The sequence below is a fragment of the Cydia strobilella genome, chromosome 16 (genome assembly GCF_947568885.1).
Source record: "Cydia strobilella chromosome 16, ilCydStro3.1, whole genome shotgun sequence".
Lineage (NCBI taxonomy): Eukaryota > Metazoa > Arthropoda > Insecta > Lepidoptera > Tortricidae > Cydia > Cydia strobilella.
In genome coordinates, this window is record NC_086056.1 from 3,431,368 (window position 1) to 3,450,775 (window position 19,408).

Here is a 19,408-nt window from a genome sequence, read left to right on the forward strand (position 1 = left end):
TATTAGAGTATACAATTCATATTCCAATGGATAGATAGATTGATATATGTTTGGGAAAAACTGTTCAAATTTGGTACGCGCTCGTTAAAAGTTTTGACATGGAGGCGAAATTCTATAACATTTTTATGTTGACAGATGATTTGCCCTACATTTTTTTAAAGTTACCGCATTAGGAAGTTTATTTGGCACTCTAATGAGACGATATGCTAAAAAACGTGTGCTTGTGAAATTGTTATGAAATAATAAATACTTAAGTCACCCTCAGTTCCTAAGAACAAGTTTAGTTGTACTGTACCGTAAAATAAAACCACCTGACTATAGTTCAAAATATTCCAACTATGGTCCAAATTTACTTGACACAGTTTTGAGGCAAAATATTTTAAATTTTTCATAAATGAGAGAAATTAACAGACTAAATAAGTAACAACATTAGTTTTGATACTTAACTAGTGGCGCTGTGAGCTATACACAAAAAACGAAGCCAAAAATACGCTCCATCGCTCGCTGGCAATCCTTGAGTTTCGATTTTAGAGCCTTGTTAACCAAGTTTGTGTACCGTAGGTTAAGATGGGCAGGATGCATATGTCAAGGAGTTTGCGCTTAAGATACAAGGGAAGGTCACCCTTCATTAGCGTTTTCATGGACCAGAAGCTCTTCCAGGCGTTCTAGATACCTACGTCTATCGATTCCGATAGACCGCCTGTTCTCAAAGGATGCTATCGGGCTCAAGTAAACGTACTCGTCGTCATATTGTATATCCTGCCCATCTATTCAAAAACTGATAAGAGATACAGTTAGTATTGTTCTTGCATTTGTGTGGTGAAAATTTTTGTATTTCACTCGGTAGCAAAGTTTTTTTAACACTCGTGTTTCGAAAACCTCGTAACGTCCAATATTCCACTTTTCGTACCACGTGCTGCGCTCGTGGTTCAATTTTGGAATCTTTCGGTTCGAAGAGTAAAGAGAGCCTTTGAGAGCAGGTGTGGTGAAGTCTTTTTTACTACTCTAAGTGGATTACATTCAGAACATCATAATATACAGAGCCGTGAAAATATTCCGCATCGAAAAATCCAGACTGCGAGTGAAATCCGAATATATTTTCTATTAGATTCAGCTCACGCTAACCGATAGACATATTTCCGATTTATCGACAGATGCAGATTGGAATCCATGTTTCCCTGTTATAAAATATCAACGCGTCTTGCTTTGACATGTTGATTTTTACAAGCGTTTAGTAACTTGCTCTGTTAGCAGGCCTCCTTCACTCGCTCAAGGCCACGCGCTATATGCCTACCGCTCGGCGTATCGTGGACGATTCAACCGACAGAGGGCCGCCGAACGCCCGCCTGAGCGCTCGCACCGCACGTTTCCCGCGCCTACGCTTCGAAATTCCGAAACCACGTAATTATTGTGCAGTAGATGGGTGTAAAAGTCAAAAAACAAAGGAAAATTTGTCGTATTTACCGAGTAGTATTTTAAATCTATCTTTGTGAATTTTGTCACCATTTATTTCTTTGAACATAAGTAGGTAAATCGTAAATTAAGGAGTTTTTTGAGTCAGGTATTATAAGTGTTGTTTTTAAATATTTGATTGACTAATAAAAAATATGGTTGATTCGCAACATTCGTTTTATTACAACAATAACATAAGTAACAGTTCAACCCTATCGCATTCTTACGATGACGCGTTGGCACGTGACTCGCACGGCGAGCAAGGCAGTCTCGACTCTTTGTGCGCGTACTTATGGTACATTTCTTCTCATCCTGAGCAGCAGGTATTATTATTAAGATTTTGTAGGCTATTATAGCGTAGGTATTTTCGCTTTTGTATAGGAATGATGTATCTGTTACGTAGTAACTATTTATTAATCTGTGCTGTTAGTTAGTGATGTGGGTCAAAACTTGGAAGCCAAATTTGACCCACTTCTCAATTTCCGCTTTAGCTAAAATTCTGCATACATATATAAATCGGATGACAATGCAATATTATGATGACATGGAGCTAATCTGATGATGGAGACAGGAGGTGGCCATGGGAACTCTGTGATAAAACAACGCAAACTATTTGTGTTTAGGGTTGTTAGAGTTGTATCGATGAGTATTAGTTGCCTGTGAAAAGAAAAGTACAGTCAGCGATAAAAGCTTGAACCAAAAAGTTTAATTATTGCCAAAAACTCGAACCCGGGCCTCCCTGCTTCGTAGGTAGGACCACTTTCGACTAGGCTAAGAGTCCATAATACATTTATTTTATTTAATAACTTCAGACATTTTATTTAATATTGATTTAATTTAATATTCTCTTTCTTTCTTTGGAGCTCGGGACGGATATTAGTGTGGGATGCTACCTGCGTAGACACTGGTACCGTCGCGTCCTACCTCCAACAAAGTAATGTAAAAGCGGGCGGAGCGGCGGAAAGCGCCGATATTTTGAAACGTAATAAATATAAAAGCCTCGGTAGAGAGTACCATTTTGTACCATTTAGAGTTGAAACTCTAGGTCCATGCGGTCTCAACGCGCAAAAGTTTTTTGCAGAAATCGCGACGCGACTGGTGGTGACCGAAGAGCTAGCGGCTTTCTCGCACAACGTATCAGCATTGCGATACAACGAGGAAATGCCGCCAGCATCCTAATAGTTACAATGCCTCAAGGGCCTATTTTAAATTTAAGCTAGTTATTAATTTAGTTTAGTATTTGTATTGTAAACTCTGTATATTTAATTATGTAAATAAATGGGTTCTTACATTTCTTATTTAAAACTTAATGTAATGATATTCTGGTTACTAACATAGTTTTTAAGATAATTATAACTAGTTTTACATGTATGAGTCTAATACAAGAAGAAAATGATACAAATTCAATTTCATTTTCAATAAGACAGCCAGACAGTAGAATTCAAATTTGTTTCTTTGCTCGTCTTTAAATCATACAACTAGCGAAACTACTCAAGTTTCAAGACACTGCGCAAGGAGTATTGTTGAAACAAACTAAATGGCAACTAATAAAGTTTTGACAGTTCATTTAAGTAAATGACAGCTTTGAGAGAGGTTCTGTTTCAGCTGAATTATTGAAATGCGCAATTAAATTCAACTTAAGTTTTTATGTGCCTTCTTACTTGTGCACAGAAAATCAAAATAATTCCTTGTAAGATTTCCCATTATTGTAACCATTGTAGCATAATAAATATAATAAATAATAATAACAATATGTGACCGCTACGTAATGAAATCGACAGTTACATACACTGCTTTGCACACATAACATGACAAGCATTAGCTCTCTTTGATGTATTCTGGAAAATTTACGGCATTTGACCAGACACTCAATAAAACGTCATCTCCACTGATAATAGAAATGAGGTCAAATCAAATTCCTTTATAACATTTAAAACTTTCGCTTTTTCAATACATATTATATCACATTTACAAGCAGATCTGTCGCGAATTTATTTTGTTATTTTTATTTACTGATCTATCTTTGGATATCGACAATAATTATCATTTATGTGTAGTAGGTGGTTTGAAAATGTGATGTCTACCCCAAACTTTTTCATACACTTTTCGTCGGGTAGTCATACAAATCTCTCTTTTGTTATTTTGCTGGGACGTCAGTTAGCCGCGACCAGTGAAACCTGTGTCGAAACGTCATTAAATAAAGGTAACAAAATAAATTCGCGATAGACCCGATTGTAAATGTGATTTACAACTAATCCCTTTTTTTTTCAGATGTCCTAAAGTTGAATTTGAATTTCATTATTATATCGATATCGACGTTATTATTATGCAATAAGAACATTTTCACAAATAAAAAAAGTCACAAAACAGTTATTTGTTATGCTAAAAATGAGATTTTATCTCATAATGTAGAGACCTTAAACTATTAGTTATATTTTTTGCTACCACTGTATAATATATGTAACAGAACTTTTTTTCAGTTAAAAAAAACCTGGTCACGGAATTAACATACATTTTGACATTGTTCCTTTAGAAATCGCGATTATTCAAAATGTTACTAAAGTGAAAAGACATGTTAAGAGCCCATCCACGTGCTCACTTGCGCCACTACTAAATAATTGAGATTATTTAAATTTAACGATAGGTATATAAAAAAGGGGGCCGCTATGTATTTAAGTACCTTTTGAATACAATATAATAGTTTTTACGATGCTGGATTCGTCAATCTATGCGTTCGAAGTTAAAACGACTATTTTTGTTTTGAGTTCATAGATCGACGAATCCAGCAACATAAAAACAATTTTTATATTAAAAGATTTTTTCCTTTAATATAAAATTTGGAGTATCGCTCGCAGACGTATCTGCATGTAAAAAAAAATTGATAAAAACAATTATTTAGCAGTGGCGCTAGTGAGCACGTTGAAGGACTTTAAATTTTTTAATTGGAATAATATATTGTATATACGAGTATATAGGGGAAAACAGCAAACAGTAAAATGCCTTAAAATGAAAATTACAAACTAAAATTAAAAACTAAACTTAAAAATGAACTAAAAATAGAAAATTTGCCGCAAATCTCGTTCTATTGGCAGCATGCCCAGAAGCCTGGCAGCATTGCCACGTTGTATGGAAATGCTGATCCGCTGTGCTAGATATGACCCAGCCCTCTGGTCACGCGTCAATTCCACTAAACTGCGGCTACATCCATTGAAATAATGTTTCTAAATCTAATGTAACATTAATACCTAATATAAGAAATAACCCTCTCTGAAATTACAATTTCCAACAGAAATACAATTCTCATTTCCCTAGCGTTTAGAATATCAACCGACTGACAACAAAAGAGCGTCATGCGTTTTCCAAGTTGGGAGAAGACGGGGCCTGGGGCATATTTTCTATTGCAGCCAAGTTTGTCTGGTACGAGGGTGACCATGTTAACGTTCATAATACATACTGACTCGTACTTATTTACTTACAATATACTTCACACAGTTTACCATAGGTAGTACATGTACAGGTAAACAAAGAAAATAGGGATGATGACACATCTTATATTTTATAACAAAATCTAGTAAAATAGACAGCAAATGAGCAATTTATCACAATAATAAAATAATATATGGAATGATAAAAAAATACAGTATCTAAAAGTTTCAAAATGTATTTTTTTTTACATCCAAAAAGGAATAAAGTAAAGATACCATTCGATTCCTTGCATTTTATCCAAAAAAAGATTGTATGACAACTATTACATACATATTTTTTTTTGTTATTGACGATGCGTGTTGCAGATAACTTACGTGTAAACGAACATTCTGTTTTGACGAAACCTGAGGTGGATGAGCTTTCTGTAATGTGACGAAGCCTGCGCTGTGAATCTGATGGTATGCCTTTTTTTGGTTAATTTTTTTAAGGGTTTTAAATACTTTATCTACATATATATCATCAACCCACTATGATGCCTTCAAAATTCGTCAATAATGGCCAACATAAAGATTAACTATTTTGTTACAGCAATTTTTTTATCTGTGAAAATGTTATTATTGCTAAATAATAAGATCGATTTCGATAATATTTTTTCATTAAAATTTCGAACATCTCTGAAAAACAAAGAAATTTGATTTGATCTCTATTCTAATATCGAGATGACGTTTTATTCGTAATGAAATGTCAATTGCATACAATTTTGACAAATCGCACTTATTAGTTGGTATCGAACGATATGGCAATCAACCCCCACTCTAGTTCGTCTCTAAAATAAAAAAACTACGGATGCGTAACATGCGTATAAAAAGTTTTCTTTGCCGCCACTTGACGTGCAGTTTATCTTTTAACCCAGGTAGCAAAATGACGTCATTTTACGTCTTTTTGCTACCTGGGAATTAGCTTGTAAGTAAAAAAATAATTTGTTTTGTTGTTTTTAAAGTAACTTTAGCAAAAGTTTCGTGTAAAATGTGCGATAAAGATATGTATTTCGGGGACGCCACCTCATATCCGCGAATTCCGCCAGAGAGCAACTATGCCCCAATGTCGGCTGTAATATGAGGTTAGTGAATATATCATAGAAAGTTTACAATAAGTGTGTAGATAAAGCAGTGTATGTAACTGTACATAATTAGGCATTAAAACACTCGTGTGATTCTATTATGAAACTCACTTCGTTCGTTTCATAAACCCACACTCGAGTTTTCATGCCTTTCATTATGTAGCAGTCACATAAACTACTATAATGTTTCCTTTTTCACTTTTAGTTACATAATGTTTGGTTGCCCCCTTTAAAAATATTTTTTTTAACATTGTAACTTTTAAAGTAAGTAGGCAGACTGCAGTATATTATACTTATAACTACGAGGAAGGAGCACTGGTGACTAATGAGATGAACACTGATTTAAACTTTCACGATTCGTACTCATTATTATTCACGACGGGACTTAATAGCGTAAAATAAGTTTTAAACCTCCGACGTTTCGAGGACGGCGTTGTCCCCGTGGTCTCGGAGAACCAATGAAATTGACGTAAAATCAACTTCAAAGTACAAAGTTCCTCGATTTCCAGCCTCATAGTCACCCCAAAGCTAAGAGCTAAGCGGATAAGCTATATAGCCAGCAGCCACGAGCCCGGACAAGTTGTGACAGGCGCATCGAATAAACATGTTTTGGCGGAACTTGGGTCGATAGCATGCCAATCGTGCGTGCTTGAGGCGCATTCAGGTCTATGGTACCGTAAACGTCATACTTTAACAAACAGGTATCCAAACATCCATCTCATTCAGCTGCATGCGTTCCTTACATTTGTTGTTTTACATTTGACGTTTGGCGTTGACATAATATTTACTAGCAACCCGCAGTGGGGAATGTGGATACAATGTAGCTGACCAATGGACCCATGACGTGCATAGCGTGTGCGTGCGTAGCGTGCGCAGCAGTGGGGTTCCGGCTTCGCACGGGTAGTAAAGCGTAATATTTTCATTTTTTTTTCGAATTCGACAAATGTTTAATTTTACCAAATTATATTGTACAACTATCTACCAGACACAAAACACAAGTGCGACCTCAAACTTTAACTTTGAAATGTTTCACTACGTAAAACATTACACCTTCCAACAACACAACTCAAAGAGACAATAAAATACATACAGCCATCACAGAATTTCGAGTAACAACTGTTCACTTCGAAGGTCTGTTGTTTATTTATTAATTATTATTAGGTAAACACGTTTGCGGAACCCCACTACTGCGCAATTCTGCACGGTCGAGCTACGCACGTAGCCCGTGGGCACAAAAACGCTTCGTATCAAAATGTAGGTAACACATACTTCCTCAGCAGTGCACGAACACGCTACGCACGGAATGACTTCGATAGTGCTTCGATACATGCGCGGCCTGAGGTCCTCGAGCAAACTCGAGCAGACAAATCAACTTAAACTCTAACAAATTAAGGTTTTCCACCCGCCCACCACTAGAGAAGCCATTCGTCTTCTCTGTTCGAGACACGGCAGTTCAGCAGCATTTCGCGGCAGTTTTCGCTACTCTGCTACGAAATGCTAGAACAATATACCCCCTCCAATATGTAACTCCAAAACTTTATTCACGTTTAAACTTAAATTTAGACAATATATTTTTAGCTTACAATTGCCGTGTTCTTCGCGCTCGCACCATACATTTTAGTTAGATCGTTTTTCTATTTATTTCTGATGTGATTTTATGAATAATGGATATCTTATATACATATATTTCATATTATTAATTTAAGAATTTGTTTATTCAAGTAACCTTCTTCAATATATATTAACATTAATTACATGCCTACTTCTATCTGTATAGATAAATTCAGTTATTGCCAACTCTCTCCACATCCACATCCACTTTTTCCATGCATCTGATTCAAAGTTATGTTAATCATTACTATTATTAGTTGTTAAATGACACTTTGTCACTGCCTTTACTCTTCTCTCTCTTCAGGCCCGGGGCTCCATGGAATACCAGCGCTGTAGCATATATCTTCTAGAGCACATGCTGAGTGGTGTCCGTTTGCGCAAGAGGGGCTGCGATCCTCACTCTGGGTCGTATCTGGTCCAGCAGGTTTCCAGCATTTGCGCGGGGAAACGCAGCAGGGACTTTTAAGCCGGTTACTATTCAGGGTGGGTTATGGTAATTTTTTATCTTTCCTTCTTTTAATGAGTTGACTGATGTATTCTGATTACATTTGTTTATTTATATCATGATAGATTTTAGTTGAAGTTTAATGATGTTAATTAACGGTTTTTTTTAATTAAAGTAGTTTTTATTTTATTAATGATTATATTTTTGAACCCTGTGTATTTTTGACATTTTATGAAATAATGAGAAAACGTGCTAAGTCTGATTTATTCAACAATAATTTTTGCCAAGTACTTAGGTAAAAAGTTACCATAATGAAATATTGCCGAACGTTTGCTGTAAAAGTAAATTATTAGTGAAAAGATGACTTGCCAAGTGAAAGTTGGCAATTTACAAATTTACAAATTGCAATCAAAATTTATCAGTCGTAGCATAGCGTAACTTATACTAGAGCGGTACTGTCATAGTGAATTTTGTAACCCCAGTAAATTCACTGCCATCTGTCGACACACTTTAAAACTAAAAATGAAGATTTATAAAAATACGATAGAATGTATTTAAATATAGATAAATGATTTTTTTTATTTGCATTAATTATTTTTATGATTTTGACCCATGTTCTTTCACTGATATGCGTTAAAATTGTTAAGTAACAAACGAAACCGTCAACGCCATCTATACGACTGTAGGCCAAACTAGTAGCGCCCTCTGAACGAGAATCAAATTTTCTTGATTTTCGAGGCACGTTTTTTCCTTAGACTGTATCCATCTATTACGGAGTTATATCTATCTTTGGTCGTAGGTACTTTTAAATCTGAAGAATAGAGAGTATTCGAATGCCTCTATGTAAGCGAAAGGGAAAGTCTTTATTGTTAAGTTTAGCCATATTGCAATGTACTTACGAATGTCAAAAACTACCACCGCTATGCGGCGTAAGCGCCATCGACAATAAGGTCCCTTTTCTTTGAAAATGCCCCAAATGTGCTCTAAATTATTCCATAGGAGACTAGTGTAGATTGTAGATAGTAAATGATACAGTTCAGGGAAGGAAGTATATCAAATGTTTTGTGTATTTCTAGCAATCAGTCATATTTTTTATTTCTTATATTTTCCTTTTTTTTCTTTTGTAGCTCAATATTTTCTCTTGATTAATATTAATTTATTTTATTACAAAAACTGTTACTTTTTAAATTGGTATAATGTTTGATATGTTTTCTAAAAGAACTACGTATTTAAAGAAAATGAGTCCCGCTGAGTTTTTTGCGCCGGTATCTTATCGACGTTGTTGTGGTTGTTTACACCACAACTTCGATAAGATCGCTACATATGTAGCCGTGGCGGTTTTTTTTTGAGCAAATGTAAAAAGAAATATTTCGAGTAAATTTGTGTTTCACAAAACGCTACGAAATATTATTTAATGATGGGAAAACTTTTATAGATAAATTAGTTTTTCTATAGTTTAATCATAAATCATAATAAAATAAAAAGGTTAGTAGATTAACTATTTATTTCTACTTTTGTATCATTTTATATACAATTCGTTAGACTAATAACACACTTTGGACGTTTCTTCTCTCTCCTTTTAGTGTTTAGGCACCTGGTTCTTATAGCTAGGGTAGTACTCCTTAACGTTATAGAAGTTGGCGTAGTGTTCTCCCTCGTGGTAGATGAACACATCCTCGTAGTAGATGTTGGGCTGCTTGAAGTAAGTCTCGTACACGGGGCGGTCGAAGGGATAAGACATGGGCTTCATGTCGGGGAAGTAAGCCTTGTACTCTTCCATCTCCTTAGGCAGAGGAGTGTAGGGGTATACGACAACGTATAGCTGGAAGGGGAAGCCACCCTTGGTACCCTTAGGCAGCATCATTCTCTCGGGCTGGTAGAAGAACTTCTCAGACATATCGACTGGGACCTTTCCTTGCTTGAACAGCTTGAAGAGTTCAACCGCGGGAACGGAGTCCTCCTTGTACAGGGAGAAGTCTCGGGACTGGCGTTTGATCTTATTCTGTCCAGGGGTCAGCTTGTGAACAAACCAGTCTAGCTCGACGAAGTTCATCCAGTTGTCTTCAATGTTAATAGGATAGCCATTGCCGTCGTATTTGGGACCAAGGAAGAACTTGAACATGGCGTCGGTAGCGACGTCAGACTTGACATCGACAGTGACGGTGAAGGGCTTGTGGTTAAGACGAGGTTGACGAACAGAGAAGACATCGTAAGTATTTCCCTCGTAAGGTTTGTTAGCCTTGAACTCGTCAATGCTGTGGAAGATGTCGTTGGTGATGTCGAAGTCGTAGGGCTCGAAGAAGGTGACAAGCTTGTCAGTCTTAACATCGTTGATCTTGACTCCTTCGAAGTGAAGCTGGCTATAGCTGTAGGGTTTCAGGTACTCCTTCCATTGCAGGAAAAAGTCCAGGATGCGAGCGTAGAACTGGTAGAACATGGGATCGCGCAGAGAGGTCTGGTACAGCTCCAAAGCGCTCGGGAAAATGGTGTACCTACGTATCAAAACGAAGCTTATATTAAACCACTTCCAACATTTCACAAAGTATTTTCACAAATTACTTTCAAAACATATAAACATGTCGAAATAAATAACTTGAAAAAAATATGATTGACAGCTAGATAAGAATTAAATTAGGAATAAATAAAAACAACTTACTTGTCAGTGGGCTCAGGAGTGCCGGCGAGGAGGTGAAGACCGATGATCTCGTAGAAACGTTCATAGTTCTTAGGCATTTTCTCGTACAGGTCAACGTTGGTGAACCAATACTTGGCAACGAAGTCGATGGCCTTTTCGTCACGCAGATCTATCTCTTGGTTGTACTGTAAAGGAATTTAATTTCATATAAAATATGAATATTAAGGTGTAAAAATTAATTGTTTAATATTTATTAGGAGTTATACTTACAGCCTTGAAGTAACCCTGCTCCAAGTAGAACAGGAAAGTCTTCTCGTAGGAGTCAAGGTACGAAATGTATTGGTAATTTTCGGGCTTGTTGATTTGGTAGTATTCGTTCCTCGAGAAGAAGGGGTAGTAGGTGGACAACTGGCAGTAGTAACCGGTCTCGATGGGCTTGTACCACGAGAATTCAGGGATTTCTCCAAGTCCGCTGGTCAGACGGTTGAGATAGTACTTAGCAATGAGCTGTTGGTACTGGAAGAAGAACAGATCTCCGCGAAGTTTATCATAGTGTTCGTCGTTCTTATTCCACCAGAACGGGTTAATCGTCTGGAAGTAGTAGTAGAACGAGTTCATGCCAATATCCTCAGTGAAGTAGGAAAGCTTGTCCTCTTCGCTGCCAGTCAGCCAGGGGCTAGTGTAGTTAGAGTAGAAGACGTATTTGCCGTGCTCGTGGAAGATGCCTTGGGTGGCAGCATAGGCGTGGTCGAAGTCGCCGTTCTGCATCTTAGTACGGTAGGCCTTTAGGAAAGTCTTGGTGTTGACGAAGTACTGAGGGTACATCTCGTACGGAGCAGATACAACGAGAGTGTTGGTGTCGGGGCGTTGGTAGATGGCGGTGAATAGGGCGTAGAGGAATTGGCCACCGTTGAAGTGCACGCGGGCGAAGGCGGCGGTCTTGTAGAAGGTCTCGAAGTCTTTGGCGTAGTAGAAGAGCTTGAAGAGAGCGATGGCCTCTTCCCTCATGTCGTCGTAGAAGACGGAGAAGGTTTTGTATTTGGGCATGAAGCCACTCTTATAGTACAGCAAAAACTCTTCAACGGCCTTCTTGTTCTGAAATAAAAAAGTTTGCTTAGCGAGGTCTAATGTAGGTACTAATCCTATCAACTAGGGAAGAAATCTATTATATTAAATATTTTAAGTTGTATTATTTTAAGTGTAACCACGTACTTAGATTAAGGTAAAAAGGCGCCTGACCTTTCCAAAATTATATTTTATTAGACTCTAGAAATCAGGACGGGTGCTGCCGCGATCGGATGGCCTAGATTATGGTGTTAGCCGTGTCGGCAAGTGGAGGGCTTAAATAGTCACTGTTTATTTGGCAAGACATCTAGGTATTACAATCCTATAAGTCAGGCTCATTTCGCTAACGAATTTCAAAAGCATAGTCCTATACGAAAGAAAGGAGGGAACACAAAAATGGGAAAAGTTTGGGAAATACCCACTTGACAAGTTGCTTCCATTTTCCACAGTAGGTACAGTAAGCTGCAGAATTCAGGGATCCTCCCTACAAACTAATTTCTATGCAGGGGAGGTCACTTAACTCTGCAGCTGTGGCAAGTTGTATGCTTTTTTCCGTTTGGAACCGTACTTTGAGCTTACGAGTCGGACTATACCAAGTTTTATTTGCAGCAGTAACTTACGGTGTAGTTGTCAATGTTAGCTTCGACATCATATTCGTAGCCAATCTTCCAGTAGCCAGCGTCCTTCCTGTACTGTCCAATGTTCTCCAAAAGAGAGTAGATTTTGTCCTGGCGGTCTAGGTATTGAGCGTCAACTATAACAATAAAAATATACTATTATAAAATTTGTATAATTCAATTTACATAAGTACCTACTACGCTGAGCTACTATAAGTATGTAAAGTAAGACATGCATTATAAATAAATTAATATTATAGAACATCCTTACACAGACTGACTGACTGAGTCCCACAGTAAACTCAAGAAGGCTTGTGATGTGAGTACTCAGACAACGATATATATAAAGGGGCCCACTTACTATCTGATAGTCAGTGGTCAGTCCGCCGGACGATATCGGCCTGTCAGTTAGAACAAAAATTTGACAGTTCCGAACAACTGACAGGCCGATATCGTCCGGCGAACTGATAGTCAGTGGGCCCCTTTTTATACAATTACATAAATACATAAAAACACCCAAGACTGTGCCACCAACGTGTGTGACCAATATATGTGCTCATCACAGAAATAAATGCCCTTACCGGGATTCGAACCCATGACCGTCGGCTTCATAGGCAGGGTCACTACCCACTAGGCCAGACCAGTCGTCAAAATGCATTTAAAACAAAACACCTCATTGTGATAACACAAAGAGACTATACTCTGAACTATATTCTGCAAGTGGGCCTCAACCACTGGATCGCTTGCCCAGTGATATTCCATCAGAGCTACCAACACAGCAAATATGTCCACCATAATACCACCACACCATAATAGGGGTGCCTCCCTGAAAGGCCCATATGGTGGTGATATTTGCTGTGTTGGGCAGTTGGTAGCTCAGATGGAAGAGTACTGGGCTAGCCATTCAGTGGTCGTGGGTCCAAGTCCCACCCAAGACAGTATATTTTTCCACTTAAGTTTGGAGATGTAAGAGGTCCCCATGGACAGATTTATAAGAATACATTTTTATGGCGTCCAAAAATCTGACCTCTGAAAAACTTATTTAGGTAAATATTTTTCACAATGTATTGTGTATTAACCACAGCTTTGCCCTTCGTTTGTTTTTGTTTTTTTTTTATAAGAGTAAGTAGCAAAAAACAAATTCCATACAAATTGTTAAAAGCTCCTAACTCTTACAATAATTTATAAAATCATACATAGTTAATGTGCATCAAAATGCGTAATTTTGTTTTTATATAATATAATACATTCAGAGAGGAAAATGTAGACTACGTACGTTTGTACGGAGAAATTTCGATGTGACATCGTCCGTATTCGTCTTAAAGAATAAATTTCTTACCAGGTTTAAGTGTCACATCGTATTTGTGCGGTACGGTCCCGGCGACCGCCAGCGCCACGAGAGCCGCTAAGATCAGGACTGTCTTCATCTTTCCCCTGCTACCTCAACTCTGCCGAACCTACCCCAGGCACAGGTTTATATAGCTGGTCGCACACCTTATCGCATAGCAACATTCACATTGAATATCTCATAATATGTTTTCAATTTCGTTTATCTGAGACCTTTGACATTGATTACGTTTCGAATTTTGTCTTAATGAGCTGACCTGCTAGTGATAGTGTAATCACGGCCCATTGTTTGTTAAATATTATAGGTATGAAACTTTACAAGCCTCAATTAGCATAGGTCTAGAATCTACGAGATTGCCTATCAAATATCAAAAGTGCGACGAAAATTGGAATGATGTCAAGTATCATTGGAAATATTAAATCGTATGTATGTAACTTCATTTTTACTTGAACTGCAAATTAAAAAAACATGCTTTATTCAAATAGGGCTAGCAACAATAAGCAGCAAAATAAGAGTTCCCCGCGGTAAGATTTCAGAGATTACATTTTAATGGCGTCCGAAAATCTAAATAGTTATGACCTCCGACTAACTAGCAATCAATGGCATACAAGGTTTAAGTTTTAGATCGTATTCGTGCGTCGGTCCCGGCGATCTTACCCCTCCTTTTTAGGAGGGAAAAATGCATTCCGCATACCACCCGGGTACGGGGGGTGACCCGAGTGGTTATGTGGGACTCCCGTCTAGGCTAATGAGGCCCACGGTGTACCCACTAAAAACCCCTCGCCGCCTCGCCGCCCTATTGGTGGGGTTACAGGAACGCTTGCGTACTCATCCGCGACTCCACCGGCTGCAGCCGCCCACGAACGGCTCCTTCGCGAATGCCCGAAGGCCCTTCACACTAGGCGCGCCAGATGGTACGACGCGCCTTCCTCCTCGGCTTCCGTTCTGCATTGTAGCGGACCCCCCGAGCCCGCCACAAGAAAGCCCAGGGCGCCAGAAATTTTCCCGGCGCCCGGCGACAGATCAGGTCTATGGTCCTGCCGCAAAACCACAACTCGGCTACAGAGGACAAGGAGAACGGCACATCGTAACACCGACACTTCTCTTCCTCTGCAGCCCCACCAACGCCGTTACAGCGGAACGGCCCCGCCAAGTTCGCAGGAGATAAGGAGGCGCATCGTAATACCATCACTCCTCTTCCCCTGCGATCCCACCTCGACCGCCGAGGATAGGGAGAACGGCTTACCGCAATACCGACACTCCTCTTCCTCGATGGTCCACCTTCAACGCATCATAAGCGGGCTAAGCAAGCCCACTTGGAGCGTCGTCCTCGGGCCCGCCCGCGCCTCAAACAGGCTGGCCATGGTTGCCTCTTTAATTAATACAGTTAGGAAAAGGCGGGTAATATATCTCGCGAGCGACATACCTGTCGCGCCTCTCCTGTGCTAGGTCTCATAACTGTATCACGCGGCGAGATAGACTACCCGTCTTTTTCTATATTAATAAAAGATCACATACCTGTGTGGCTACCGCCAGCTTGGCACTGACATAGACGCTATCGAGAACGTAGCTTACTTTCTATGCATCTCGCTCGTACTCGTATATCAGTGCGAGCGAGATGTATAGAAAGTAAATTACGTAAACGTTAGCATATATGTCAGTTTTAACACTGTAAGTGACACATGGTAGTCATGGCACGGGTACAAATTGACCTTATCGCATAGTAAGGTGCATCACGTTGCATTTCATATTTCAACATAAATAGTAGGTAGGACTGGTATGATTAAGTTCACGATTTTGTTTATCTGAGGAATTTGACATTGATTACATTTTTTTCTTGGTGTTGATAAGTTAACCTGTCATGGAGATAGTAAAATTCAAGGTTATGGCTGTTCTTTATGTTCTTATATACCTATATTACCTATATTATTTGATTTCAAAAATGGAAAGTAACGACGGACCCACAGATTTAAAGACTGAAAAGATATATAGATATTATACAGCCCTGAGATACGCAGTGTTACTACAATCATCTTACAAATGGAAATAATGTGCGCAGGTATAGTTATAGTCAAATAAAATATCAGTACCGGTCACAACGAATCCTATTCATATATTATTTCTTTCGTTGGAAGAACAGAATTGCCAAGGTCTTGAATCTAAAGTGTTATGGACAAAACAGCACCCTTTTAATTTCAAACTATTCCATTACAAGTTTAGCATGTGTTCCCATTGAAAAGCGCATTCGAGTCTAATGTTAGTAACACCGGAGGCCGACACATATTTAAGAATTTGTTACGGTTTTGATCTTGTTTTGATACGACGTTCAAGATCGGTACCGCTGATTCATGAAATGTAATGAAAATCGTGCGTGCGACGCGAATCAATCACAAAGATCAACCTCCTGTGTTAAACAGTAGACCCATAGTACGACTCGCTTTCTAAACATTAGGAATGTCAGCACAGACCTCTGTAGAACTTCGTCATGCGCGATTTAGTTCGACAAATGGGCAAAGTTGCCCGCTTTGTCAGTGGTCAGCTAGTAAAAACTGACGACGGTTACCAAGGGCTATTTGGGATAGTTTCCGAAGCACTGATTTAAGCTTTCACGATTTTTACACATCTGATGATAATGTGTGATGAAATTGTGCAATATTGTAATCATTTACACTTACGTCTCGCTCGCACTCGTGCAAAACAGTATATATTTTAAAAACATGTATCCACTAAGAAAAATGCAAAGGGCCAATTATTATAGCCGCGGGCCGCGTCTACACGACCCGGTCAGCTATCATTTCAAACTATAGGATATAGGAGTGAATAGTAAGATAAACGACCTTACATGTCTTGTTCTTACAAGACCGACTGCTTAATAAAATCATAGACTACATAAAATAAAACTATGAAAACGGATTATATCGCGTATATTGAATTTATAATACATCCCGTTACCCGTTGACCACGAACGCTGTAAAGAGTTCGAAACGTCGGGATGTATTATAAATTCAATATACGCGATATAATCCGTTTTCATAGTTTTATTTCATGAGTAACTATCGCGGTAACCGAAGACAATATTACATAGACTACATAATTTTGTATATATTTTTTTAAACAACTCAGGATTCTCAGGCGTGCATATACAGCTTATATTGCACGATCGTGTTAATACAGTCATGCTGACAACTAAAATGACATGATTTAGACATCAAAATGTACGGTCGAATCGGCCTCAAGATGCCTGCCGTCAAGTAGTTAAGTAAATAGCTACTCAAATATTTATTGCAATCGTAATCTAAAGCAGTGCTCTCACTCTCCCCATAGTAGCGCTTTCCTCAATACGGGAAGTGTAAATAATATCAGAACCCTCTTCAGGTAAAAGGCGACAGAAAGTTACTTACATCTGAAAGAAACCTAATATCAACCATCTCCGTGGCAACAATAACTTTACAAAAAGATGGATTCACTGAGCATACGCTACGTACCTACTCACTAAGCTACGTACAATGTATAAAAAAATTTACAAAGTATAAAGAATTCCCCAATAGATTTTAAGCCTTAAAATTTTTGTGATACGTGCGCAAGTTCGGTGAGCACATTTAATAGATGTGACAAAATTTGGTGTCCCGTTCGTATTCTCAGAGGGATTACGTTTCGGAGCTTGTATTATGATGCCGTAGATATATTTTTATAACAAGCATAGGTGTTCTGGGGCCTTATGTTTTCTTATTCCTGTTCGAGCTCTCAACGCACGTGATTTATACAGTGGTTGTTAGAGATGGAGAAGACCCTGCGGCGCCCTTTGAATATTCTATGTGCTGAATATGGTTTACGCGAGGTTTTTTATTAGGGTCACAAACTGTTTAAGTGAAATGGCTGAGGTAAGTTATGTCTTATACACTTTGATTAAGATTAATCTGTTTTGATGTTCATGCTGTTTTGCAGCTCGCTCTACATATCAGGAAAATAATTTTACCACCTATTAACATTATATTTGCTTTGTTATTACTTACTGGAGGAAGCTAGAGAAAGCAAAGTTGCTTCGCTGTATTGATTATAATAATGCTAATTGTGGTAATCAAAAATTAGAAGAATTTTTGGGTAACTACTAACTAGGTATATTATCATAGTTGAGGTCACTTGGGAGAGAAGTGATATAAAAAAATCGTTTTATGAACTCGAACCAATTGCATGGTTTTTTTATAAAAGTAGGTATAATATAATTGTACAGCTATTTTTCATTATAATTATTTTCGTGTTCATAGAAATGTAAGTAACTTGTTTAAATTCGTGATTACTTTACTTTATTTAATGTTTCTTTGTCTAATCTTTCTCTATTTTCCTAACGGGCCGAAGCCAAAAAAAGGGAAGCTATGTATTTCACTTGTATCTACCTGTATGTCCACATGATGTCCACACTTAAGGATGACTCTCGTTAGACCGGGCCGTGTCCGGGCCGGAGCTTCCGGCGCTTACTTTTCTATGACATGACAGGTGATCACGTGATGCTTTCCATAGAAAACGAAGCGCCGGAAGCTCCGGCCCGGACACGGCCCGGTCTAACGTGAGTCATCCTTTATACTCGTATTCACTACGATATTTTATCAATATTTCTAAAAGTGCATACGAATCAATGTCATTTATAAACTTTGAATTCCATTCGGGAATTGTGCCTTTTTATGGATCCTTTCGGGACCATAAAAAGGCAAAATTTGTGTTATTTGAACCATAAAACAATTGCATATTTATTCACTCCCCAACCTTCAAGAATTATTCGAAAACTAACATTCAAATGAAGACCCAGTTTTAATTTGGGGAAACTAATCTAAATTCATTAGGCGCTGAAGTATTTGAATAATTTGATTTGGCACTGGCGAGTAACTGTGGACGGACAAAAGGTTATAATTAGAGATGAGGGTCGAGACACGGAGCTGAGAATTTTTGGACCTGTTTAAAGCTGTACTTATACTAATCCAACAAGCATAACAGCCGTAACGCCGGCAACGCGATTTACAACTGTTTAATGTATTAGGGCAGTAAATATACGAGTATAAACCGTTGGCTTGTTAGATGGACGACATTCGGAAGACTCCAGGTCACTTCTGGATGAGATTAGCTCAGGACTGGGAAAAGTAGCGTACTCAAAGAGAGGCCTTTGCTCAGCAGTGGGCGATAAAAGGTTGATAATTATTATGATGAGTTAAATACATAGTCATGACCTTGTCCTCTATTTATTTAAATTTAAAATCATTTATTTACATACAAGATATATACAGTTGTACTACTAAGTGAAATTAATAACTAGCTTAACTCTAAAACAGGCCCTTGTACCAAGAACGCTGGCGGCATTTCCTCGCTGTATCGCAATGCTGATACGTTGTGCGAGGAAGCCTCCAGCTCTTCGGTCACCAGTTACGTCTACCAGACGTGGTAGCTTTTAAGATCTTTTATCATTTTTAGGCTGGATTTTATCCTTACTGAACGCGACACCTACATATTTAATTGCAATATTTTCTGGCGCGTAGGTACTTACCTACATTTACAAGTACTGTTCCGGTCGAGATGTGATATTATAATGTCTTGAAAGATTAAAAATACTTATAAACAGAAATGTCGAATGCGTCTCCAGTTATTAATTTATAATTTTTCCTAACTCCGTCGCCGGCCAATCTATTCATCGTCCGACAGT

The 19,408-nt window shown here is 38.3% G+C and overlaps 1 protein-coding gene across 1 annotated transcript; it reads right to left on the reverse strand.

Annotated features, from left to right (window-relative positions):
• Window positions 1-9,602: 9,602 nt before the first annotated feature.
• LOC134748159 (arylphorin subunit alpha-like) lies at window positions 9,603-13,822 on the reverse strand. Its single transcript, XM_063682867.1, has 5 exons — window positions 13,711-13,822; window positions 12,375-12,508; window positions 10,960-11,784; window positions 10,711-10,874; window positions 9,603-10,546 (listed from the first exon to the last, which is right to left on the reverse strand). Exons 1-5 carry the CDS (start codon window positions 13,796-13,798, stop codon window positions 9,634-9,636), a joined length of 2,124 nt encoding a protein of 707 aa, XP_063538937.1. The 5' UTR covers window positions 13,799-13,822; the 3' UTR covers window positions 9,603-9,633.
• Window positions 13,823-19,408: the final 5,586 nt, after the last annotated feature.